Source organism: Syngnathus scovelli, chromosome 21 (genome assembly GCF_024217435.2).
Source record: "Syngnathus scovelli strain Florida chromosome 21, RoL_Ssco_1.2, whole genome shotgun sequence".
NCBI lineage: Eukaryota > Metazoa > Chordata > Actinopteri > Syngnathiformes > Syngnathidae > Syngnathus > Syngnathus scovelli.
Window position 1 is genome coordinate 9,043,771 of NC_090867.1, and position 25,837 is coordinate 9,069,607.

At 42.0% G+C, this 25,837-nt stretch overlaps 2 protein-coding genes and 1 long non-coding RNA gene across 10 annotated transcripts; 2 read left to right on the plus strand and 1 right to left on the minus strand.

Moving 5' to 3' along the window:
* The first annotated feature begins 729 nt into the window (after positions 1 to 729).
* On the plus strand, positions 730 to 14,436 carry LOC125991573 (ras-associating and dilute domain-containing protein). 3 transcript variants are annotated; one of them, XM_049759598.2, is made up of 18 exons: positions 731 to 1,207; positions 2,185 to 2,378; positions 3,953 to 4,124; positions 5,016 to 5,248; positions 5,909 to 6,330; positions 6,724 to 7,005; positions 7,073 to 7,423; positions 7,825 to 7,862; positions 7,952 to 8,094; positions 8,166 to 8,278; positions 9,671 to 9,899; positions 11,816 to 11,988; positions 12,244 to 12,388; positions 12,463 to 12,647; positions 13,095 to 13,446; positions 13,517 to 13,728; positions 13,818 to 13,942; positions 14,029 to 14,436. In XM_049759598.2, the coding sequence occupies exons 1-18, from the start codon at positions 1,083 to 1,085 to the stop codon at positions 14,120 to 14,122; spliced, it is 3,588 nt and encodes a 1,195-aa protein (XP_049615555.1). In that variant the 5' UTR covers positions 731 to 1,082; the 3' UTR covers positions 14,123 to 14,436. The 3 variants fall into 3 exon arrangements, with proteins under 3 accessions (XP_049615556.1, XP_049615555.1, XP_049615554.1); XM_049759597.2 differs by having other exon boundaries at positions 732 to 1,207; positions 13,803 to 13,942; XM_049759599.2 differs by lacking the exon at positions 14,029 to 14,436 and having other exon boundaries at positions 730 to 1,207; positions 13,517 to 13,742; positions 13,818 to 13,913.
* A 275-nt stretch (positions 14,437 to 14,711) lies between these two features.
* Positions 14,712 to 16,673, plus strand: LOC125991575 (sulfotransferase 2B1). The gene is made up of 6 exons (XM_049759601.2): positions 14,712 to 14,964; positions 15,333 to 15,544; positions 15,631 to 15,757; positions 15,848 to 15,936; positions 16,013 to 16,193; positions 16,266 to 16,673. Exons 1-6 carry the CDS (start codon positions 14,826 to 14,828, stop codon positions 16,373 to 16,375), a joined length of 858 nt encoding a protein of 285 aa, XP_049615558.1. The 5' UTR covers positions 14,712 to 14,825; the 3' UTR covers positions 16,376 to 16,673.
* A 1,247-nt stretch (positions 16,674 to 17,920) lies between these two features.
* On the minus strand, positions 17,921 to 24,412 carry LOC125991577 (uncharacterized). 6 transcript variants are annotated; one of them, XR_011086088.1, is made up of 5 exons: positions 22,316 to 24,412; positions 19,561 to 20,082; positions 19,020 to 19,461; positions 18,745 to 18,920; positions 17,921 to 18,518 (listed from the first exon to the last, which is right to left on the minus strand). It is a non-coding gene; the product is annotated as an uncharacterized lncRNA (long non-coding RNA). The 6 variants fall into 6 exon arrangements; XR_007489358.2 differs by having other exon boundaries at positions 19,020 to 19,464; XR_007489359.2 differs by having other exon boundaries at positions 19,020 to 19,464; positions 19,889 to 20,082; positions 22,316 to 24,411.
* Between the last annotated feature and the right edge of the window lie 1,425 nt (positions 24,413 to 25,837).

A 25,837-nucleotide genomic window follows, 5' to 3' on the forward strand; every position in this document is an offset into this window, starting at 1 on the left:
GTTGCAGATTAGGATTATTTTATAAGATTTTATCTTGTAGATTTTAATCTAGTATTGATCTTCTGACTGAAATCCCTCAAAATCTTTTTATGGTACTCATTATGGCCATGGATGAGCCATAAATTCACTGTCTGATATTTCCACTAAGATTAGTTTTCAGCAATCCAAAAACATTTGCATCGTGGCGTGACGCTGGATGTGCCCAAATTGACGCATTAATTCAAAGTATTTATATGTTCCGTAAATATCCACTAGGTGGCGGCATCAACGCAGAAATCAATACATTGTAAGTTTATACTGTATTTCTGTTTACAGTAATGTAATACTGTTGCGTAAGATAGACAGAACCTGTTTTTTCTTTTTATACCTCACACTTTTTAGCTTTTCAGCACTATTTTAACTAACTCCTGAATTAAAATGAGTTATTGACTATTTTTTTATGTAGTTCGGAACACGCTCTAATTATTACACTAATTTCCTTCATGTGTTCAAGTTTTACAGTCGTTTCTTTGCTATTGTTTATCATTATTTTCGAGGTTCACTTTTTTGAACCTCCTGTTATGCTAATGAAGTGTTTCCAGTTTACGCGTTTCATGAACCAGAAAAAAAAAGAAAGGTTGACGCATTTAAGCACAAGCACCAAAAATGAGCTGAATCCAAAGTGTGTCCCGCCCGCCCATTTTAGAGGACTGTCTTTCAAACTTTTAATTTTGCATGGGCGGGTGTTTCCGCGTGTGCTATGTGCGCACTTGGCATCCCCAAACAATTGCGCCGTCGACTCACATCTGGAAAGCAGACTCTTGAATCTTAATAATTGAAAGAACATCTAGACTACATTTGATGAGGTGATACTTTGTCTTACGCGTTTTATCCACTTTTGATCTTTTAGAGTTCACGCTCACTTTGGACATAAGAAGGAAGAGTGCCTTTGCAACAGCTGGATGAGAGCGGGGAAACATCTGCAGAAGATGAGCGCCGTTGTGTCGCTGCTTCTGCGTGAAACATCTCAGGAATGAAGCCGAGTTCTCATAGGACATGATGCAACCCACGCTGATTTTAAAACGACACAAGAACGACCAGAGATGAGTCAAAGAACCGCTGAGGAATTACACTCTCTTCCACAGAGGGGTTTATCTACATCTTCTACATCTTCTCTGAAAAGACGCCTTGTCAGGCTTGCAAGAAAGTCCAGTGATGGATCTCTTCGGTAAGTGTTTTGTTTTTCAACTGGATTACTGAATTTGCATAAAAATCCAACAAACTGGATCGCCAAGAGACAATTAGTATGATAAGAAATGTAAATTAGAACATTTAAATTGTAAATTTAGATCAGTGCTTCTGCAACATAGCAGAGAAAGCCTTGCTAGCACCACTTTTAATGAGAACTGAAGTGCTAAAAAAAAAAAATGATGGATGGCCATCACAGCATACCATTGCAATGCCGACATCCTCCTCGCAGTCGTGTATTGTAAGTGTGTGGTCAAGGATGACACTTTAGTCTCTACCATGACTTGGAACAGAATACACATTCAGTCGAGAGCAGCAGGAACAACCCAGGCATTCCCCACACGTGACTGGAGCCAAAGTTCTTATCAATTCGTCCTTTGTCCTTTGATGACATCATAAGCACCTATCGCCAGACTCACTGTAATAATTCTATATATTACAGGATGTTCCTTGAGCATTGAATCCAACGATGAAATCCAGAGGTTCCGTAATAATTGTGCATTTGGTTCTTAATAAATAGTGGAGCTGTTGTGCAAGATTCGAATGTTTATCATTTATTATTGCATGAAACTTTTATGTGAATGAGTTATACTCGGTATCGCTTTTTTTTTTTTTCTTCCATCAAAGCAGTGTGGCATAAGAGCAGTGAACCTTTGAACCACTGTGGTAAGAAGCTTACAGGCTTGCCCAGTGGTGCACAACCTTTTATTTTTTCATTCATGTCCACAAAGAGCTGAGAAAGGAATGGTGAAGGAGAGCGGGCGGACCAAAGGCTTGTACTATATCTATCAACTTGATTATAGGATAACACGAATTTATAGATGGCTTATTTGATGTCTTGTTGATTTCTTTCCCTCTCTTAATATCACATTTTTCTCTGTATCATTTTTGTTTATTGAACTGGATTGATTTCCAAGGATCCTTCAGCAGTCCATCTTGTCATGTTTGATTATCCAGGTCAAGTTCGTCTACTGGCAGTTCATCCACTGGCAGGTCGGCCGAGGCTGTGGCTTTCAGACAGCCTAGCAAGAGCCGCATCCGTCACCACACCAACCGCCTCTCGGGAGTCTTCCTTCGCGGCGGCGGCGGCGGCGGCGCCGCCTCTGGCTCGCTGTCCATGGCCATGTCCACCCAAAGCGGGAAAGGAAGCGGTACGTTACGCTCAGTCAAGTCTTTCATTTTCTTCCAATGTTAATGTCTCGGAAGCTTTGAGAACTTATTGGCTAATGCAGAGTTTATTTTAAGATATATCAAAGCTGGTCCAGTGGTTTGCACATCTGCAGGTTCTGGGTTTGAATCTCATCTTGGGCCTTCCGGTGTAGAGTTTGCGTTTTCTTCCCTCGCATGTGTGTGTGTTTTTTTTTTTTTTTTATCATGGGGACTCCAACTTCCTCCCACATTCCAGAAACATGTTAGCTAGCGGTATAAAAAATGAATGGATGGATGCATGTTAGCGTGCGTTTGATGGAAAACAGATATTTAATGTTTCAAAGCGGAATTCCATGATTTTTACAGCCCTTAAGTCGTGCGATATAGTTGAGCTGTGGGGAAAAAAACAAAAAACTGTGAAACAATGCCTGCTTAAGAAGCTTTGCAAAGTTGGGGAAAATACAAGCCGTCATCAGACTGATCTCATCCAGGGATTAGCAAATACAAATTTGTAACAGACATCCACAGAATAAAAGCAAGGCATGATGTTGGTTGGCATCGTTAGAAAGGATCTTATATTGCATCATGGTAAATGGAGTGCCAAGAGCTGTTACAGTTTGATCATTTATCTCATGTGCATGACTTTTCGGGACACTTGGACTGCCACTATGGAAACTCTGGCTAACAAGCATGAAAGTAGATTTAGTGCATTTTGGCATGTTGTAATGTTTCTCTTTTTAGACACTGAGTTGATTCACAAGAAGCATACTTTCACCTGACTGACTGACTGACTGACTGACCCTTGTATACTTTTTTCATACTTTCATGCAGTCATCATTGTAACTGTATTTTGGTAGACACTGTAAAAAGTCCAAGAAATGCCATTAAGGAATTAAAGATGTATTTATATGGTTTTATTTGGCATAACTTTATTTTCGTGCAAGTGCCTGATGGTTTTAACTCGACTAAGAGTTGCTCTGAACACATGTAACCACCAATCACAGCTCAGCTTGCCAACGTCACATGACCAAACTCAGAAAACAGGTCTGCTCATTAATTCATATTCCACATAATCAGTATTAATCAGAATGCTGTGTTTAGACTCGTATTATTGGAGAGAAAGTTTTGGGCTTGACTTTTTTCAGCCTTCCTCTTGTCTTGGTCTCTGTGAGTTCTGGTCTCGGGGCAAGTCTTGGTCTCGGATGGTGTGGTCTTAAGCACAGGAACTATATTATACTCCGAAAAGGGAGTTTCCATTTGGGCCAGAAGATGTCAGGTAAGAATGTGACCTGTAACTAAAGGCCCCTCTTGTAAAATTCTCTTGGATGTGGGTTGAGGTGGAGGGGTTGAGATGGGGGGGGGTCTGCAAAAGTACACCCCTGTACACCTTGGCCACTGGGAAGCTGCCCACTGTATCAGTGTGTCACTCGTTTGCTTAACAGCTAAAGCTAATACACAATTTATATATAATGTATGCATCAAATAATGATCTGCAAAAAAAAAAAGAGCAACAAAAAGTTCAATGTACACTTCCTCCAAAAATACAAACATGTTTTCTCTCTCTGATGTCATTCAGTGAGTACAGATGGCGAAATTGCGGACGACCCCTGTGAGCTGTCAATCCAGTTAAGTGCTCCCGGAATTTTGAAGATCTTTGGAAGCGAAATCTGTAAAGGAGCTCACTATAAGAGTGTCTTGGCCACGACACATTCCAGTGCAAAAGAGCTGGTCAAAGAGGCCCTTGAAAGGTGAGGGAATGCATTCTGTCTGTTTGCCATATGTGTCTGTGTCATTGTTTGTCCATGATTTCTCTTGCTTTGCAACAACAATTAAAAAAAAAAAAAAAAAACAGTCAGGCATGCACATGTGTTTATACTTAATAAACTGCTCAATAAACAGAGACTTTATGTTCTGTCCGTTGAGTTATAATTTCAACGTTGTGCTCACAGTGTGTACGCGTGCCAAATAGTCAATTTAATAGCTCTGAAAGTGTAGCGCAAACCACACTTTGTGTGAAACACGGCCAGGCCAGTGTTGGCTGGAAGTGAAAAAGTTTGCTTGGATTTCAAACCAAAAAAATGGAACGGAATGATTAACACCAGTGAAATCCGACATGTGTGACTGTAAGAAACATTTGGATATAATGATAGCTCAAAGGTCAAGGTTGCCATTTTGGGCTGAGCACAGACTCTTGACCCTGATTTGAAAAAGAAATTCTGGATTGTATTTCTTTTTCATGGAACATGTATACTAAGACTTTTTCCCCAAAAAATTCTCTGTTGGGTTTCGATCAATTGGAGTGATCAATACATTTGACGTCATCCGTCCATTTCCCATAGTGCAAGGGTTGTCAACCGGTAGTCCGCGGTCCTTTAGTGGTCTGTGGCAGTATTGCAGGTGGTCCGCAAAATTGGAAATGGAAAATAATTGTAACATTTTTAAAACTTCATTCATTATTTAGACTTGATTTATTTTCCAGCTGATACTAATTTTTCATTTACCCATCCAAATAGACATACAGATGCAAATAAATAGCCCGTATAAATAAAATAAAATAAAATTCCGCCAAAGCAGTGGTTATTTAAGCTAACATGTTTTTTTCCAATATGGTGTTAATTCTTCCTTTCCATGTCTTTCAGGTACGGCCTTGGGAAAGAAGAGGCAAGTTCCTATGTTCTGTGCGACACGATTGGCTTCATTGGCGAGCGCCAGTGGAAAACCGAAGGCTTCCGAGTGGTGGGCGACAATGAGAAGCCGCTCCTCCTGCAGTCGTTATGGAAACCGAGGGAGGGCCTCGCCAGACGCTTTGAAATCCAGAGGCGAAGCCTGGTGGAAGAGCAGACGGCCAAAGAAAAAGACACCATCACTGCTGGTAGGCTGGCTGCCCCTTATTATTTCCTGGTGGACAATCTTGGCTCTTCAATAAAGCATAGTAAATTTAGTTTTAGACTTCCTACAAAGTTGTGCTGTTTTTTTTTTTTTTCCCAGACAACCAAACCGCATGCATCAAAGTTCATTTAACAAGCCCAAACAGTTTTTTCTTTTTTCACATTTAGTCTCATATTCCCTTCTAGCAGACATTGTAGTTTCAAATCAACTTCATCCTCTATTTTTAAACCCGCTCCATGATGCTTCTACATGGAAATAAGTTCTCCACAAAGTTTTCCAGAGATATCATTTGTAGTAGCAGCATATCGCTTCTACTGGAAAAAGTGGCTTGAGTTGACACAGCTGTAAGAGTGCGTCCTGTTTGTCATTTTGCTTCTGCGACTGGCACAGCATGTGCTAGCTTTCCTTCTATCGGTGTGGCTGATCACTTTGTGTTTCCATGAGCTGTGTCTTTCTTTCCACCGAGGTCGGCTTCCCGTGTGTAGACTGGCTTGACTCTAGCATTAACACATACGGGATCACACATGCACTCACAGGTGCTGCCTTATCACTGCATCCCATTAACTCAGTCCCTAATGTATTTATATATAGCAGGTTATTTGCACAGGTTAAGCTAATTCCTGCTTATCCATCTCTCTGATAGGGATCAACGCCCAGGCCCGTAAGCTCCAAAAGAGTCGCTCCAGAGTCAACTCCACCCTCATGGAGAAAACAATGAGTCGAAACCAAAAACTTTGGAGGAGTAAAAGTGAGATGGACCTTATAGATGGCGATTCAGTGAATCAGGATCAAAGTATGTCCGTGAATGGAACGTTAGTGGAGAGCCATGAGTGCCCAGAAGTCAGGGAAGAAGACATTAAACATGCAGTTCCCTCTAAGGGGGATGGTGCGTTGCAAGGCAAAACAGAAACGCTGTGTCCGTCGAGGCCGAGAGGTGAGCGGGAAGGAGAGGAGTCGGAGAGGGAGGAGACGGAGAGTAGCGACGATAACACCACACAGTACTCCATTCACCCGCCTCAGGACTGTCCGTACCTGCTGCTACTACATGGCCACAGCCTTGTGCAGGTATCACGTCTATTATAAATAACACTGTAATGCAAAAGAAAGACAGTAATGCAAAATCGGTCATCAACAAAGTGTCAGAAGACTGATCAGGAAGTTGTAAAACGCAGCCGTGGCGCTGCTTCCTGTCTGATTACCAGGATTTTCAACAGCCCGACACGTGCACGATAAACTCACAACCGCACTTTAGGTCATTTCGAAACCTGCTTCTCTGAATAACGCATTTTACTGTGTCAAATTTATATTGTAGGAGCAGGGAGACATCAAAATAGGAATAATAATAGTTATCATTTCCAACCTGATCAATTCATCACAATTGAAATATTTTCTATAGGCTGGTTAGATAAAAAAAATAAATCAATGTATTCTTTCATCTTGTACTATTTGTTTCTCTAGGACTTTGTCATTTACCTACTTCTGAGACCAAGCATTATAATGGGGCGACAAAATGACAACGGCGATGCGGACATTGGCCTCCTTGCAGAAGATCTCCTTCCAAAACATTGCATTTTTCATCGCAATAGTACTGGCGGACCGACCATGTTGTGCCCCTTTCCCCATGCTGTCGTCACAAGGAATGGCAATATATTCAAAGACAAAGTCCAACTTTGCCCCGGTGATGTCATTGGGCTGGGGCAAAGCTACTTGTTTCTATTTAAAGATCCCTTGCTGCACAAGGTAATCGGAAAAAACTAATCTATACACTTTATTGGCAATATAACCATGACAATGTTTCTTCAAAAAGGATCTCAAGAGTTCTGCTCCAGAGCCCAACTTGTTTGCCTCCACTACACCTGATGTGATCCTCTGCAACAACCTGCCCAGCCCAACCAGTAAAAAGTGTCCAAAGAGATCTCCTCCATTTCTGAAATCACCTCAGGGTCACTACCTGACTTTGAACTACCGAGCTGACGATGAGCATTGCATCATCAAGCAAATAGTGGCCATGGGAAGCTCCCACGTTAAAGACGGACCTTCATTGAGCATTGCTTTTCTGCTTTGCCTTTGCATTCAGTATTCTGCCTCATATTTACGTACGTCGGACCTACGAAGGCTCCTGCTGCTGATTGCAAGTGAAATTCAAAGCGCTGTTTGGGTGAGTAGATTATTTTGATCCCAAAAAAAAAGAAATTGTGTTAATACGGTTATTCAATCACCACATTGAAATTCTTTTTGTGCCGAAGAACAGCAGACATATTAAATAAACACAACCAGCTACTCTATTTGTTTCCAGAAACCACGCCAGCTTTTACTCGCTACCCAATACTCGATCGTTCCGTTTCACGTCACGGTCACGGACTCGACCCAACTCATTGTGGACCACACACATAAGAATTTGGAGGCAGAACATTTGCAATGCAGTTCAACAAAACAGTTCAGGAAATTGGGTCAATTTATTTTGAACCCAAATTGGGTTGTTTTTAACACAGCATTTTAAGGGTTGAATTTATTTTGAATCCCATCATGGCATTTAGTTTTGTATCGTTTTCTACACAGGAGCAAACCAAGGAACTCGCTGCTTTTCAGAAGGACGTGTAAGCCCTTACTCCTACTGCAGACTTGTGTAATCATTATCAACTTCTCCTGATGAAATCTTATACCTGGATTTCCTGCACCCTTTCAGCAACAAGGACATAATCTCAGGACTGTTGCCCCTAGTGGTGTGGATGTCAAATAGCCTGGAGATACTCCAGTTCATCCAGTATCAGCTGCCTGTCATCTTGGAGTGGAGAACAAGTGAAGAGGATGAAGAAGGAAAGGCTGGGGGTACATAAAAAAGAAAAAAAAATCTTGATCCTTGAGTTCAGCTCAAACAAAACATTTTTTTTTTCTTCCAGATCTTCTGGAGTTACAGCTGTCCTGTGTGCACTCAGCCAGTGAAGAAACAATGGCGTCCCTGGAGGAGGTCATCATGCTTACCTTTCAGCAGTGCGTGTATTACATCACCAAGGTAAAAGGACAAATGTATATTTTAGATACTACTCAAGTGCAAATAACATCCTGGTACAACTACTAACCTTTGAGAAGTTCCACTTTTCTCGTGTTGTGGCACCATCTGGACGCAACACCGATGAAAGTGTCGATCAAGAAAGGCAAATAATCAATGACAGGCTTGGAAGAAAGGGCCCAGTTTGCTGCATGCTGACAGCTTTTAAGCCAAGCCACACTCGGGTCATTGTGACCCTGCTGAAAGACAAGACACCTTTGTGTGAAGGCCCATGGCGCTCAGCCAAGGATTGCAATATTTTCCATTAGACCCTAACAAACTATTTTGGGGAATAATTTAGCAAAATCTGAACAGATCAATGTTGACGTGTCCCCGCTGCAACCAGCCATTAAAAACAAATCCAAGTCTTTCTTTGATATAAAATTTCAGGTGGTTGCTTTTGTGATTGTCAAATTCCTTTTCTTTTTGCTCCTGAACCAAAGGAGAGTTTCGGTTTATAAAGAAGGAAACACAAAATGACGGGTTGTGCCATCCATCATGCTTGTCATCTCACCACAGGATGTAATCCTCCTCTCTCCCAGAATGAAAGAAGAAAATTTGTGAGGAATGTGACAAAGTCAAACAAATTCCTATACATATAAAAAAATACGATATACATCCACACAGACAGAGGGATTCAATAAAGTGCTGAGTATTGCTGCAGCCTGGAAAAACAACAGGCGCCATTAATGACAAGCCATTTCAAGTGAAGACGCTTGTTGATGGATACGTGCACATTTCTCCAGACTTGTGGGCAGACTGTTTATTTGCCCATTATGATGACTAGGAGACAATACACGTCTTTGCTTGAATGTGGTCAATCAAGAATTGAGTTGAGTTTCCTTCTCCCAGCTTGGCTCCACTGAGTAGCATTTTCCAACCAGAAAAGTTATTTTTTTTCCCCCATTTCTATTGTCTGGTGTGATTGGAAGTGTAGCTGTCTGTCTACTTGCGTTTTGTGTTCAGCGTTTCCCCGCCTACCCAGTGAAAGTAAAATGATCTGCTCAGGGCGGATTCCTTCAGAACTCTTCACTCAGCAGTCTTGTTCCAGCCCCGTGCCAAGCCCACATGAGCCATATTCAGCTTTTTTGGAATGTGGATCTAGTGCCTGCGCTCGCTGGCCTTGTTGGTGGAGCAAGATTTCTGTGGAAAGGGGATGTCTGCGTACAATTAGCCTAAACAGAGCTGTCATTGTCCATGCAAAAAGCTTTTAGCTCAAGGGGAGGGGGGGGGGTGCCCTCATTTTTGCTGATTCTTCTGATTTTGTAGTCTTCCATCAATAATGCCGCAATGCACGTTAACATGGGTGGTCTGCCTCAAATGTCTCACTTGATTGGACAATTCCTATCCTCCCAGGTCCTGTACCCCATCCTGCCGAGCTTTCTGAATTGCAACCAATCCGAGGAGACTCTTGAGGGCCCGGTTGACAGCGTCCCTGATCAAGTCCAGCAGGTTTTGGAAGTCCTATCTGAAAGCCAGAGACTCCTCTCAGACTGTCAGCTTCACTCGGAAATTACCACACAGCTCATGGCCTTCATTTTCTACTTCATCAACGCATCGCTCTTCAACTTACTCATGGAAAGAGGTACCAAAAAAAAGTTGGACTCAGGAATCCAGTAGTAAATCATCTTAAAGCAATTTTTGGTTGCATTTTAGAAATGAGAGGTTGCAACATTGTGTAGTAAATCTTGGCTGCTTTTGTGAATGAATCCCCAGATAGTTGAAACACTCCATTTTATTCAGTGAGAAGACACGTTTAATGAGCTCTCAGTCAATACAGTAGTCAGATTGTAAGTGCAAGTGAATCTGATGTTCACATTGCCAACTTGTCAGTGGATATATATACGTGCTACAAAATGCTGACGAATCACTTGGGTGGACTGCTGAATGGAGAACATGTGTGAAAACATCTTATGCAGATGACTTTCATGGTGACAGTTGATTATGTGCAGCTAATGTTTAAAATAATAATGTGGTCAGCGGGCGGGCGGGCGCATCATTATCCACATGGCACACGTGCTGTTTTAAAAGTCATACATGAGCGCCCTCCCGATTTTTTTTTTTCTTTTTTAACTTGGCCTTCAATAGAGCAGTTTCCCCTGATCAACATAGTAGGACATCTGAAAAAATACCAAGGACCCGAAACCAAAATTGAAAAGGAAGTCCGATATTTCAGTTTGAAGACTTCATTAGCTTTTTTTTTTTTTTTTTAATCTTGAGTAGAGTGTCAGTAATCAGAGCTGGAGACATCAACTTTATTTTCCCATCCATCCATCCATCCATCCATCCATCCATCCATCCATCCATCCATCCATCCATCCATCCATCCATCCATCCATCCATCCATCCATCCATCCATCCATCCATCCATCCATCCATCCATCCATCCATCCATCCATCCATCCATCCATCCATCCATCCATCCATCCATCCATCCATCCATCCATCCATCCATCCATCCATCCATCCATCCATCCATCCATCCATCCATCCATCCATCCATCCATCCATCCATCCATCCATCCATCCATCCATCCATCCATCCATCCATCCATCCATCCATCCATCCATCCATCCATCCATCCATCCATCCATCCATCCATCCATCCATCCATCCATCCATCCATCCATCCATCCATCCATCCATCCATCCATCCATCCATCCATCCATCCATCCATCCATCCATCCATCCATCCATCCATCCATCCATCCATCCATCCATCCATCCATCCATCCATCCATCCATCCATCCATCCATCCATCCATCCATCCATCCATCCATCCATCCATCCATCCATCCATCCATCCATCCATCCATCCATCCATCCATCCATCCATCCATCCATCCATCCATCCATCCATCCATCCATCCATCCATCCATCCATCCATCCATCCATCCATCCATCCATCCATCCATCCATCCATCCATCCATCCATCCATCCATCCATCCATCCATCCATCCATGGATAGACGGAATAAAGCCATGTAAAATGAAATATTTATCTTCACAGAAATTTTTACTCTGACTAATATAGACCCAAAATCTATTTCAGTGCATCCAGGATCATGTCATAAATAAGGAGCATGTTTCACATGGTAACACTGTGCCCCATTGAGGTTTTTTTGGGGTTTTTTTCCGTGACATTTAGCCTGACTTGCCAAGGGGAAAGGCGAGAACTGACAGGAAGCGTGTGGCAGTTACAAATATTTCACCGCTGGAATTCAACCACTATCAATGTACTTGATGGAAGTGTTGATAATTTTCACAAAATAGCATGTGTGGGATTCACGTGGACTATCTCTAAACGTTGCCTTCTTTTTAGTGAACTGTTTTATGCTGACTCAGCGGTCGTCATATGCATTTTGTCATGTTTGAATCAAAGACAGATGAGCTAATAAATCTTACAGCCAAGCCGGTAATAAAAACGGAGCTCACTAAATCGTCCTATTTATGTCGTGAGCAATTTGAAAGAGGACTTTTTCTTGATGTGTTTGCAGGCTCCGAGCCAGGTTTCTATCAGCGGTCTACAGGCATCCGCATGCGGACCACTCTTGACTTGCTGTTGAACTGGTCCCAGACAACCGGATTGGGAAAACTAGCTTTGGAGTACACGTGCACGCTCTCATCGGCTATCAATCTTCTTACTACGCCAAGGAAAATTCTACACCAGGTAAAAGACACTCAAATATTTATAATAATATAATAAAAACTAAAATAAATATACATTTAATATTTATATAGACAACAATATTTGGCCCTTTTTTTTCATTATTCAAAATAGTTTCAGGGGTCTGTAACATTTTTGTTAAAAAAATACCAAGTTTCAGTCATTATAGAACACTTACCACCCTTTATTTTTTTGTGTTGCTGAAATGAGCCCAACCTCAATTAACATGAACCTAATTGTGTTTGTGTGCATGCATAGAGCTCTTGGGCATCGTTACGATGTGACTTCCCTGCACTGAACGCAGCTCAACTGAAGCACCTGCTCAGTTTTTACAGCCCACCATGTCCCAGCAGGCACACATGGACTCCGTGTGCCCGGGACCAAACAGAAGCGCACACAACTGGTCAGTGTTGAACACAGTCATTCTCTTCACATCTTTATTGTTCTCTTGATTTGATATTTCTTTTGCATTCTCAGAGGATATCCTGCAGAGTTTTGATACCCACCATCCTCTTGTGCTCCCAGATGGGGATTACCAGTTCATAGTAGAAAGGGCAGTGACAGATTTAAGCCTGCTTGAACACTTAAACAAGCTCCAAGTGTTCATTTTTAATCTCGCTAATTCACAAACCAATGGGGTCACATCTTCTGGCCAGCACCAGGTAACGAGAACATATTTGACTCACTTTTCTGATAGTCAGGGTTTAAATTTCGTCTCCTTCCTGTGTGGAGTTTGTATGTGCTCGCTGTGGCTGCCTGGCTTTTCTCGAGGTATTTTTTTCACGACACGTACGTACCTTGTGATTGCTGGTGACGAGCCAACGGCAAATGTTATACACTGGAACTTAGAAGCATAGGTAGGAAATATAAAAGTCAGGAAGCAAAACAAACATGCGTGGAAAGAAAAATAGTTCCAAATGAGAAAATATTACTATACATGAGGAAACACACTCACCAGCTACTTCATTAGATACACTTTTTAATTCTGGTTGGCTCTCTTTTTGCCTTCAAAACGAAACAAAATGCCGGAGAGTAATAAATAAAAGTAATCAATCTTATCCATAATCAAGGATTTTTTATTTCTTATTTTAATGCCTTTTGTATTTCAGGATATCACCATGGAGGCCAAATCCAGCCAGGAAACGATGGCTACAACACCAGTCAAGATGGTATTATCTCCAACTCAGCCATCATCATCTGGTTTACCTCCATCACCCCCTTGGCCGTGCCCCCATTCCTCCATCCGGGATGTGGATGAGTTGAGCTCCTGCGGTGCCCAACTTTTGTCCCAGAAGCTTCGGAATCTCCAGCTGCACACAAGCACTGAGATAAGGAGGTCAGCACTGGATCCCTCCTGTCTTCTCACCCCACCCAACACCCCCCTCGTAGATCCTGTTCATTTGGTTCAAGAAGACCAAGACACACATTCCTGGTCCTCAGATGGCGGTGCATACGACCAAGGTATTTGATCACTTAAAGCTTCTTGTCAGTATTGCTGAAGAAGAAGAAGCTTCCATTCTTTTCTCCTCAGGTGGCTTAATGTCGGAATGCCTATCGGCGCTGAAAGACGACCATTTGAATCAAGATTACACCAGTATGAAAAGGATTTTCGAACTCATAGAGGAAGAGGAGGAGGAGGCCGAAGAGATGAGCAACCATTTTGACGACAACAATGATGAGATCTTCAGTTTGGAGCTGGAGCGTGACAAAAGCGGTCTTGGGCTCGCTCTAGTTGACACAAGGGTTAGTTCAATTAGGTAACTTTTTTAAACTCAGGCACCGGCACATGTTGTTGATCATTTGACCTGATGTTTCAGGATATGTCATTGAAGGTGAAAGGCATCTTCATTAGGGCAGTGGTCCCGGACACCCCTGCAGCCCGCTGTGAGAAGCTCCAAGCAGGAGACAGGATCCTTGCTGTTAATGGAATCAGTCTGCTTGGCTCCCATTGTCTAAAGTAAACAGCAAATCCATACAAAATGAATATACACGATAGAAAATCCTCTTGAATAACCTTTTTCTCTTTTTTTTTTCTTTCATCAGTGGCAAGGAGTTGATGCAATCATCAGGTGACAGGCTGAGGCTGCTGGTGGCTAGATCTGATTGGATGGCCAAGGCTATACAGACTGAATGCTGACGCTGCAAAAATCATCCATATAGAGTTGGGGTCAGACACGTACCAAGATCACTTAGAATAAAGAATTGTAGCCTAGCTGACATTAATGGGGGTAATTTTGGCTTGATTCATCGCTATGTGTGCACCTTGCTGAAGGCTCATACATCTCAAACCTGGTGTTGAGCTTCTCATCAGGCCCACCATGACCACCACAAAGGAAAACTGGATTGCTTATTCTGAAAAACAAAATGCACTATAATAAATGTGTTCTCTTTGGACGTAAAAGTCAAGTTAATAATTTCTTATGTCCCTGTGAATAAAATGTTTTTCAAGAATTGTCAGAGTTTGACTTGAACCATGCCCTTTGGCATACTGCTGCATGAAAATTTCCAATCCTGGTCATTTCTGCCACCTACTGGCAGATAAGCAGAAAACAACACACGACACAACTCGCGTATTTGATTTCCATCTATTTATTTTTAGCGCATTGGTTCACAACAGCAAAACCACGGGAAGACGTTTTGAGAGCATAAAAGTTGTGTTGACCAGCTATAGTAAACAAAATAATTATTTTATTGATTGATTTTTAGGCGGTAGGCGTGGCTAATGCAATGTCGCCTCCCCTTGACGTACGTCTACAAGAGAAGACCGGGGAAGTCAATCCGAGCTGGCCAAAAGGGCAGCTGCTGAGATTTTCTTGTTGCAGTTTGTGCACATTTACACAATGACCGAGGCAGACTTGTACATGGTGTACAAAGGGGTATTGCTCCCGACTCTTATCCACCCTCCGCAGAGTTTAAAGCGGTTCGAGACATTCACGTTCCGTCCAGATGACGTTGTCATTGTGACGTACCCCAAGTCAGGTAAGTGTGGACTGTTTTGCATGAGCTCAACTCTTTCAAAGTAAACGCACAATAATGTGAGTGAACTCGAAAACACGCGGGGAAAGTCACGTCAAAAGTGGCGCACCCTAAAGCTGCGTTGCTTCGTATGTCCAGCAGAGGGCAGACTTGCAGAACACCTTTATTTACGACACAGGTATTTCGAAATGACGAACGACGCCCACCCAACTAGTTTACACAGGTAGCGTCATGTGGCAAAAAAGGAGAGGCATGCTCAGTTAACGCTGTCTTTGAATGTTTTGATTTATATTATGACCAGGTAACCTCAGACGAGTCAATAAATGCACGCACACACAAACACAAAGTCTCTTTCCCCAAATTTCCTGAAGGTACAACTTGGATGCAAGAAATCATCCCCCTGATCATGAGCGGTGGAGATCCTGCTTCAGTGGAGACCCTCCACAACTGGGATCGTGTACCCTGGCTGGAGGAGGCTCGCACTTGCAGCCTCAATCTTGATGACAGGCCATCACCACGCATGTTCACCACCCATTTCCTTCCCCATATGATGCCACCATCCTTCTTTCAAGTTAAGCCCAAGGTAAGTCACTCTTGTTTACTAGTGTGTGAGTGTGTTTTTTTTTTTAATGACAATAAAAAATGGCCGATGTCTTGACCTCACTCTAGGTCATTTATGTCATGAGGAACCCCAAAGATGTATTCACATCATCCTTCCATTACTGTTCCATGGCCTCCTTCCTGGTTGACCCTGGACCACAGAGCGAGTTTCTCCAAAAGTTCCTCAAAGGAGAAGGTGATTCATCTGCAACGTACAGTACTGTACAGTGCTTAATCATAGCATCATGTTTTTGTTATGAATATAACTGCATGATCTGTTTTCTAGTTATATTTGGCTCATGGTTCGATCACGTAAAGAGCTGGCTTGAATATAAAGAGCGAATATTTTACATCTGCTATGAAGAAATGATAAAGGTAAAAAAAAAACTACAATTCACAGCCATTGTTATGTGACACTTCTAACTGTGATGTGACTTTTGTTAAATTGAAGGATCTTAAAGACTCTGTGGCCAGACTCGCTCTGTTCCTGGAGAAAACCTTGGACGATGATGTGATTGAAAAGATAGCAGAGCGATGTGTGTTCAAGAACATGAAAAAGAATAACATGTCCAACTACTCTGCAGTTCCCAATGAAATCATGGACACCACAAAGTCACAATTTCTCAGGAAAGGTGTGTTGTTAAGTCCTTATTTACATCAATCAAGAATTGGATGACTTTTATTGTATTTATTTTTTGTTGCAGGAATAGCTGGAGATTGGAAAAACCAACTGACAGCAGTGGAAGTGGAAAACTTCGATGCTGTTTACAGAGAGAACATGAAAAATGTCGATTATGAATTTGCGTGGGATTAAAGGAACCGTTTTAATTTAAGGTCATTTACAGACAAGCACTTGAACAAGAGATGGCTTGAACATGATTAGCTCATAAAATGTTAAATATGTTCAATTATTAAAAAAAGAGGCAAAAAAGTCGATGGAGTGCAGACATAAGTGTGTGTTAAATTAGGGTGAACAGACGTCCTCTTTTTCCCAGGCTTTTGACTCGATAGTTTATGAAGCGGTTCATGTAATGACGCCAAGCTACCACAAGACGGCAGTGCCCCCATTCACTTGTATGTAACCCAGCGTAAAAGGAACATGTCCATTTCCATTTCATCGTTGCTCTTTCTTTAATGACGATATCATTTTAGTTCAGTTACAATATGGTTATTAGAACTTAAACATAAGAGTAGAGTGTATAGTAAAATACATTTGTTTAGTTTAAAAGTTCATCACATAAGCACAATTAAATAAATACGTACGTCGTACGATATTAAACATACAGGCTTTTGACTCTAGTATATGAAGCGGTTCATGTAATGACGCCGAGCTACCGCGAGATGGCAGTGCCCCCATTCACTTGTATGTAACCCAGCTTAAAATGAGCATGTCAATTTTTCCTTTTCGACCAGACGTCCGCTATGTACAATATACTACCCAATAAAAAAGCCGAATTTCCCCGCCAAAATAGCAGAATGGTTTATAATTTTAGCCGGTGGTCGGGAGACCATGGTTCGAGCCCCACACGAAGCAGTCTTTGAGCTAAAGTTTGAATAGCTTAAGACTCGAACTCGGTTCTCCCGAACATAAGGCAAATACTTTACTGACTGCACAATGGAGTATTGTGCTATGCTGTGGCAATTTGATAAAATTATCTAATTTTGAGCAAGTTAGAATTTTAAAGTACACTACCAAAAAAAAAATGTGCAGTCTCGCCGGCCAAATGGCATAATGGTTTAAAACTTTAGCCGGCGATCGGGAGACCATGGTTCGAGCCTCACACAAAGCAGACTTTGAACTAAAGTTTGAAGAGTGTGAGACTCGAACTCGGATCTCCCAAACGTAAGGCAAAATTCTTACTGACTACACTAGAGAGTATCATGCTTTGGATGCGCAATTTGATGAGATTATCTATTTTTGAGCAAGTTGAAATTTTACAGTACACTACCCAAAAAAAAGGCCGAGTTTCGCCGGCCAAATGGCATAGTGGTTTTTAACTTTACCCGGTGATCGGGAGATCATGGTTCGAGCCCCACACGAAGCAGTCTTTGAGGTAAAGTTGGAACTTTACTTTGTTACTCTGAACTTTTTCTGAAGATACCTTCATAATTTGTGATAATACAAACATATCTCTGCCAATGGCACATCAGGCAATGGTCGAGGGGTTGACACCTTTGCCTACGATGGTTGCAACGCTGGTTCGAGTCCCGACTCCTCCACAGATGACACTTTGCAGTTTCTCTCTCGCTTTTCTGTTGAGCGCCTGGGTGTAAGAGTTTTTTTTTTTTCTTTTTTTCTTCTTTTAATGACGTCATCACAAAAAGAGTATAAAAGGCGTCAAGAACGCGACGCTCAGTCTTTCACTCTCCTCTGACAGCGATCGCCACGCTGCTCTGGTCCACCTGCTGCGCCAGCTGCACTCTCTTCCAGAACGGACAAGGTGCATGTTCAATATTTGTTAATCTTTTGAAACTAACTGCTTTTGCTCTCTTTCAGCGTCAAGATGCACTTTGGGCGTGCTTCCATCTTGCAAGCCAAAAAGTTTGCAGAAGCTAGCGTTAGCAGTTAGCGTCTTCGACGACCACCCAAACGCATTTATTTGGCGTGCAACCAAACAATTGAAGCATTTAACGGTGGGTAAGTACATGTACATTTTGAAAACTCAAGCACGCACCGTGTGGAAAGATCACTAACACCATTTTTGCACAAACATTTAGCAACGTCTGGACGACAGCGCCGTTTGGCCGAAGGTAAGTCGACAAAACAGCGTTTGCATAAATCCACCAGAGAATCTCGGAAACGGGTATTTCGATGCATTCGTGTTAATTGTCTGCTTTCTGTCTGCAGGTGCAAATCCTCAAAACCAGCCAGTCATGGCCAACTTTCTGTGAGTTTTTAAGTCAACTCTTTCAATCGACTGCTTCTAATGGTCTTATTTCTGTCCACAGGCCTGCATCTGGAACACAGGGAGATTGACTGCAAAATGGCAAATATTTTTATTAGCAAGGCATCTTATCAAATTGACTAAAGCCAACTTTTGTTCGCCTTCTTTTGTCTGCAGGGTCCAAGATGGCCACCTTGCAGTCCTCACATGGCTTCATGAGACACTTGCAGGTAGGTCTACTCTTGCTCAATTTGCTTGTTAAGGTGAAAATGTAAAAGCAGAATGGTTGAAACGTTACCGTGTCTTTCAGACCAGCGAGCTGTGGTTGGAGTTAAGTCCGGTGCTGCCCTCCATTCCTCACTGGTGAAACACGCACGCGTCCAATTGTTTGACACGTCAAACATTTCAGCTTGTTCTTCCTTCTTTTGTCCACTAGGTGGTGCCGAAGGACCTAGTTTCTGCAGCATGGCTCTACTGGTGGGGATCAAGGTTTTGAACATGTGGAATCGTCAACCTCTTGTCCCACATGCTGACAGGTGACAAACTTGGCATTGTTTAAAAGCAGATACCTACTTTTTTTTATGCCTCCCTCTTCCTGCAGAGCTCTTTCCAGTAAGGATGCAGTTTGAAAATCTCCCATCTGTTTGCAAAAAAACAAGCCCTCCAAAACCATGCAGAGGTTCCTCAAGGCTGCCTCCATTTTCTGAGTCGACGCTCAAATAAAATGTACTAAATGGCAGCTTGATAGGTCCGTCGTTTGTTGTGTGCAGGTGTCCACCCTGGAGATTCTTTGCAACATTTCAGAAACTCTGCATGTGCACCAGTGACCGGCTGCTTCCAGTCTACAGTTCAAAATAAAAGCAGTAAACTTAAATGGACTTGTGTCAATGTTCCTTTTCTTTACAGGCAGAGGTGACAAATCCTGGTCCACAAAGTGCAAAGCCTGCCACAGTTCGTCTTCAGCCGCAACTACTCTGAGCTTATTCACCTGGCTCCGTGCTGCCTGAAGGGCCCTCTGCTGGTAAGAGGAGGAAAGCAAATTACATTTTAGCCAACGTGTTTCAAAATTTGAATCAGTTATTTTTGTGTCCAGTGTGGGAGCACCATCAAGTACCTGCTTGCAGCGGAAGCTGAGGACCAGAACAAAGCTGCAGACAGCAGCACTTCAGTTTCCTTGTTACTGCCTCAGCAACCAAAGTGAGGCACTTTAAATGCCCCTCATTGCACAAAATCTTATCTTATTCCAATTATTTTTTTCTCCCATTTTCTGACAGGCAGCAAGGAACAAAATCAACTTCCTGGGTCATGCAGCAAGGAGCAAAATCAGCTTCCTGGTCATGCAGCTTGCAATACTCTGTGCCACGAACAACTATGCTTGTGCACTGGTATGTTTGATGCCAAAACCTTTTCTGCACAAAACGTTGACTTAGCTTTTTACTTACCAATCTCTTTGTCTCGGGTCCAGGCATGAAGTAACACTCGACCCACTGGCTGACCACTCGTCTCTCTGGCTGACCACTTCACCACTCGTACTTCTGGCCGACCACTTCACCACTTGTACCTCTGGCCGACCACTTCACCACTCGGCAACGAGCAGATTGCTGTCCAACTTGTTACTTTGTTGTGATTGTTTACTCTGCAAAAGAAATAAAGCTTTATTACAAAGAACACAAACTTTCAACTCTTCATTTTCAAACATCACATCTTAAACTTTAAAACAAAACTAAAAATAATTTTCTTTCAATAAATTTTTTAAAATTTTTTTTTTTATTTTTTTTTCCCCACCCAAAAAATTTCTGGATTTTTTTTTTTTGCAGATTTTTCTGGTGAAATTTTTGAGAAATGGGGCGGAACGTGACCGGAATACTGCTTCATGATTGGCTGAGAGCTCTAAAAGTAGGTGGAGCCAGGAGAATAAACGGCTGTGGTTGGCTGAGAAGTGGGCGTGGATATGCAAATGAGGTACTCTGTGATTGGTTACAGTTTGAGTGGGCGTGGTTTACTTACAATGAAGCAATCTGATTGGTCAAATGTGCAAATGCTGCATTTTGATTGGCTGTCAGAAAGTGGGCGTGGCTATGCAAATTTTGAGCCGAGCCGTGATTGGCCAGTCTGAATTTGGGCAGAGTTAGGAGGCGGGCAAAGTGGCACTTAGGTTTTGGAAGGCTCTTTTCAGCTTGGAGTTGAGTGTTTGCCTTCAGCCGCTGAACAGAGCCAAGTCTTTGACTGCTTCTCTCTATCTCCACATGACTCAAAGTGACTGCAACTGTACAATTGCATCACTTTGACTCATGTGGAGACCGAGAAAAGGAGCAAAGACTTGGGTCTGTTGCAGTGACACTCACCTCAAGGCTGAAAACTTGTGTGCATAGTAGTGGACACTTAGGTTTTGGAAGTGGCCAACTCAAGACTTGAAACAGTACTTTGCCAATGCAGTGACCACCAAGCATGAAAGACTTCAAATGAGCAAATTTGCTCATAAATCACAAAGACTCACATTCTACTTGAACAATTTATTGAATAGAAAAGCAGTTTGAAAAGGCCCTGTCTAAATGCATGGAAGCAGCTTAAGTGCTTGATGAGCTCAGGTATGATGTCACTTACTTCTCGTGGCAGCCACTAGGGGGAAGGTGAGCACATTCAAACAGTGCAAACATCTCTCACTGGGACAAAACCTAAGTGCCAGGTACTCCACAGTACCACCACCACCACCACCACCACTCATTTTTTGACAAATTTTTCCATGACACTGATGCAAACCAAGTCACTTAAATATATGTTTCTGACTAACTTGGTTTGCTTCAATGTTATCAAAAAACACATCTAGAGGAGTGTGATGATGATGATGATGATACTGTGCAGTACCTGGCACTTAGACTCACATTCCACTTGAACAATTTATTGAATAGGAAAGCAGTTTGAAAAGGCCCTGCCTGCCTGCATGGAAGCACCTTAAGTGCTTGATGAGCTCAGGTATGATGTCACTTACTTCTCGTGGCAGCCACTAGGGGAAAGGTGACCACATGCAAACAGTGCAAACATCTCTCACCGGGACAAAACCTAAGTGCCAGGTACTGCACAGCACCACCACCACCACCACCACCACCACCAGTCACTTTTGGACAAGTTTTTCCATGACACTGACGCAAACCAAGTCAGTTAAATATATGTTTCTGACTAACTTGGTTTGCATCAATGTCATCAAAAAACACATCCAGATGAGTGTGATGACGATATTGTGCAGTAGCTGGCACTTAGGTTTTGTGAGAGATGTCAGCTGCTTGCATGTGCTCACCTTCCCCCTGGTGTGCCATGACAATATGACATCGCACATCAGCTCCTCAAGCACATAACACTACCAACTAACATAACTTACACACACATTTTTTTTTTAATAATTATATATGTTTTTAAATTTAAGTCATCTTATTTGAAGAGCAAAGTGGTACACTTTCACTTTTCATGAGTGCCAACTATGATAAAAAATATGCTTTTTAAGTTAAAATCCAAGTTCATTTTTCAAAACTATACTTCTTACATTGACTTTAACTTTAACGACTGTAGAGCAATTATTTTGTTTCTTTTTACACATTTTTTTAATAATTATATATGTTTTTAAATTTAAGTCATCTTATTTGAAGAGCAAAGTGGTACACTTTCACTTTTCATGAGTGCCAACTATGATCAAAAATATGCTTTTTAAGTTAAAATCCAAGTACATTTTTCAAAACTATACTTCTTACATTTACATTTAACGACTGTAGAGCAATTATTTTGTTTCTTTTTACTGTGGCCCAAATAATCAACAGGACAAGGTCCACCTTGCTATTCACCAGAGGGATAATGCTACATGTAAAATGGGGAGGTACCTTTCGAGATATGCAGATAGACGACCAGCAGCCGACGTGGAGCCTCCAGTCTTCAAGTTGGACGTGGAAAAACATAGAAAAACAACGTTCAAGTCGAACGCTTTCCTTGAATATCCATTGACAGCCGAGTGAGTGCTGCTTGTGGGCGTGCTAGCTAGCGTTCCACCTCTGGTTTCACGAGAGCTAGCGAGTTTCCACTGACGTAACGACTAACAAATATCCTCCTTTCATGCCATTGTTTACATGTACGCATTTACATACATACAGCAAATAAAAGAGCTTGGAAAAAGTTGACATGACTCACTCGAAACCCCAAAAGGTAACAACCTGAAGAGCTAGCTGCTCGCTGAAGTGGAAGTGTACGGTAGCCGAGAAAGCTCAATTCAAGTCACCAAAAAGCGCGTCCCTGGCAACTTGCACAAAAGACACTCCCACATCATGCATACAACATTTAAGTAAACACGCATAAAAGATGCTCAAAAACTAGTTAAAAAGACCAGCCTTGTCAAAAAATAATATTCTGTCATATAGTTTGAGTTTCATACAAATGTGTGTTGTTTGACAGTGACAGTAAATTATTTAAAATAAATTATATAGAGCCGCTAGCCAAGTCCACTTTGACCATTCACTTGGTAGCCAAACGGAACCGAGGGACGCCCCTTCCTGACTACTACGGTGCCTTCCGTGCTTGCACTCCCCTGGGACGCACAATAACATTTTTGCAGAACCACACATTCTCTGTTTAAATGACGAATTATGGGAGCAAGCTTTCGGGTGTCATGCGATCGTGGCAAGTTAACGAGTCCCTCACGTCGATACTGCTAGATGGAACGAGTGAAATATGTTTTCATTTGCAGTTGATTTTAGTCGGAGCAGTTTTGTCATGGAGATTTCATTTAAAGGCAAACGCGCTCTGGTCACCGGGGCAGGAAAAGGTAAATAAAAAGACTGCTTCTTGCGTCTGTACACTGACCCAACTCCAGCCATTTCTTGAGGTCACACCTGACCAGTTTGACCAGCATATATAAAGTAAGGTGTTTTTTTTTCCATTGAAATAAAAATGACCATGTATATGTGAGACTGGTATAAAGAACGAACAGCACATTCTGGTGTGTCCCCTCACACAAGACATCAGAGAGAAATATGGACTTGAGTGGAAGAAGGACTTCAGCTCACTCTTTGTGGGCACTAACAGAGAAACTTTGCAAATGTTACATGCCTGCCCGTCAACGTTGGAAAAACAGAAAACTGTATAAAGCAAGGATTTTTGTGCTGTGTTTTGACTTGAAACTTTTGTGTTATTTATTTTAATCTTTTGTAATGTGTGCCTTTTTTTTAAGTTGTATGATGGGTTTCGATTATTGTTTGGACCCAAAGTTTTATACTTTTGTCAATAAACTAACTAACTAACTATAGTAAGGCTTTATTTAGTAAAACAATGACCAGGCATAGTAAGTTTTTTGGGGGTTAAAAAAAAATAGCATCATCAGACGTCCTCTTTTTTTCCCGGACGTCCTACTTTTGAGCCCTGAAAAAAAGTCCAGGTACAGTACAAGTATAGTAAGGTTTTTTGTCCCATAATTGAAGTGTATGTAAAATACAAAAGAAAAAAAATTGAGCAAGTTGAACAATACTACTAGACTACCAAAATAAAATCGCCGAGTTTCCCTGGCAAAATGGTAGAATGGTTTTTAACTTTGCCCGGTGATCGGGAGACTATGGTTCGAGCCCCACACGAAGCAGTCTTTGAGCTAAAGTTGAGTCAGTGTCAGACCCGAGCTCGGTTCTCGCGAACATAAGGCAAAAGCTTTATTCACTACCAATTGAGGGTTCTGCATTATTGAGGCAATTCGGTAGTTTTAATATTAATCAAGTTGAAATTATAAAGTACACTACCACAAAAAAAAGGTCGAAAATCGCCGGAAAAATGGCATAATGGTTTTTAACTTTACCCGGTGATCGGGAGACCATGGTTCGAGCCCCACTCAAAGCACTCTTTGAGCTAAAGTTGGAACAGTGTAAAACTCGAACTCGGTTCTCCCGAACATAAGGTAAAAGCTTTATCCACTACACCATTGAAACTTATGCAATAACAAATAATTTTATCCTTTTTTTAAAGAAGTTAAAATTTGTCAATACACTACCAAAAAAAAAGGCCGCAAATCGCCGGAAAAATGGCAGAATGGTTTTTAACTTTGCCCGGTGATCGGGAGACTATGGTTCGAGCCCCACACAATGCACTCAGAACTTTTCCTGAAGATACCTTCATAATTTGTGATAATACAAACATATCTCTGCCCTTGGGACATCAGGCAATGGTCGAGGGGTTGACACCTTTGCCTACGATGGTTGCAACGCTGGTTCGAGCCCCGAACCCTCCACAGATGACACTTTGCAGTTTCTCTCTCGCTTTTCTCTCTCGCTTTTCTGTTGAGCGCCTGGGTGTAAGAGTTTTTTTTTTCTTTTTTTTTTTTTCTTCTTTTAATGACGTCATCACAAAAAGAGTATAAAAGGCGTCAAAAACGCGACGATCAGTCTTTCACTCTCCTCTGACAGCGAGCGCCACGCTGCTCTGGTCCACCTGCTGCGCCAGCTGCACTCTCTTCCAGAACGGACAAGGTGCATGTTCAATATTTGTTAATCTTTTTAAACTAACTGCTTTTGCTCTCTTTCAGCGTCAAGATGCACTTTGGGCGTGCTTCCATCTTGCAAGCTAAAAAGTTTGCAGAAGCTAGCGTTAGCAGTTAGCGTCTTAAACGACCACCCAAACGCATTTATTTGGCGTGCATTTTGGTGCAAGCAAATAATTGAAGCATTTAACGGTGGGTAAGTACATGTACATTTTGTAAACTCAAGCACGCACCGTGAGGAAACATCACTAACATCATTTTTGCACAAACATTTAGGAACGTCTGGACGACAGCGCCGTTTGGCCGAAGGTAAGTAGACAAGGCAGCGTTTGCATAAATCCACCAGAGAATGACTGAAACGGTTATTTCGATGCATTGGTGTTAATTGTCTACTTTCTGTCTGCAGGTACAAATCCTCAAAACGCGCCTGTCATGGCCGACTTTCTGTGAGTTTTAAAGTCAACTCTTTCAATCGACTGCTTCTAATTTTCTTCTCATTTCTGTTCACAGGCCTGCATCTGGAACAGAGGAAGCAGATTGACTGCAAAATGGCAAAAATATTTTTATTAGCAAGGCATCTTATCAAATGAACTAAAGCAAACTTTTGTTCTCTTTTGTCTGCAGGGTCCAAGATGGCCACCTTGCAGTCCTCGCATGGCTTCATGAGACACTTGCAGGTAGGTCTACTCTTGCTCAATTTGCTTGTTAGGGTGAAAATGTAAAAGCAGAATGGTTGTAACGTTACCGTGTCTTTCAGACCAGCGAGCTGTGGTTGGAGAGACGTCCGGTGCTGCCCTCCATTCCTCACTGGTGAAACACGCACGCGTCCAATTGTTTGACACATGTCAAACATTTCAGCATGTTCTTCCTTCTTTTGTCCACTAGGTGGTGC

Bases quoted from the DNA above. Each gene is read 5' to 3' on its own strand.
- LOC125991575 (XM_049759601.2), top strand. From the start codon at position 14,826: ATGACCGAGGCAGACTTGTACATGGTGTACAAAGGGGTATTGCTCCCG. The intron at 14,965-15,332 runs GTAAGTGTGGAC...AATTTCCTGAAG, and splicing joins TGTGACGTACCCCAAGTCAG to GTACAACTTGGATGCAAGAA. The intron at 15,545-15,630 runs GTAAGTCACTCT...ACCTCACTCTAG, and splicing joins TCTTTCAAGTTAAGCCCAAG to GTCATTTATGTCATGAGGAA.
- LOC125991573 (XM_049759597.2), top strand. From the start codon at position 1,083: ATGAGTCAAAGAACCGCTGAGGAATTACACTCTCTTCCACAGAGGGGT. The intron at 9,900-11,815 runs GTACCAAAAAAA...ATGTGTTTGCAG, and splicing joins CAACTTACTCATGGAAAGAG to GCTCCGAGCCAGGTTTCTAT. The intron at 13,447-13,516 runs GTATTTGATCAC...TTTTCTCCTCAG, and splicing joins TGGCGGTGCATACGACCAAG to GTGGCTTAATGTCGGAATGC.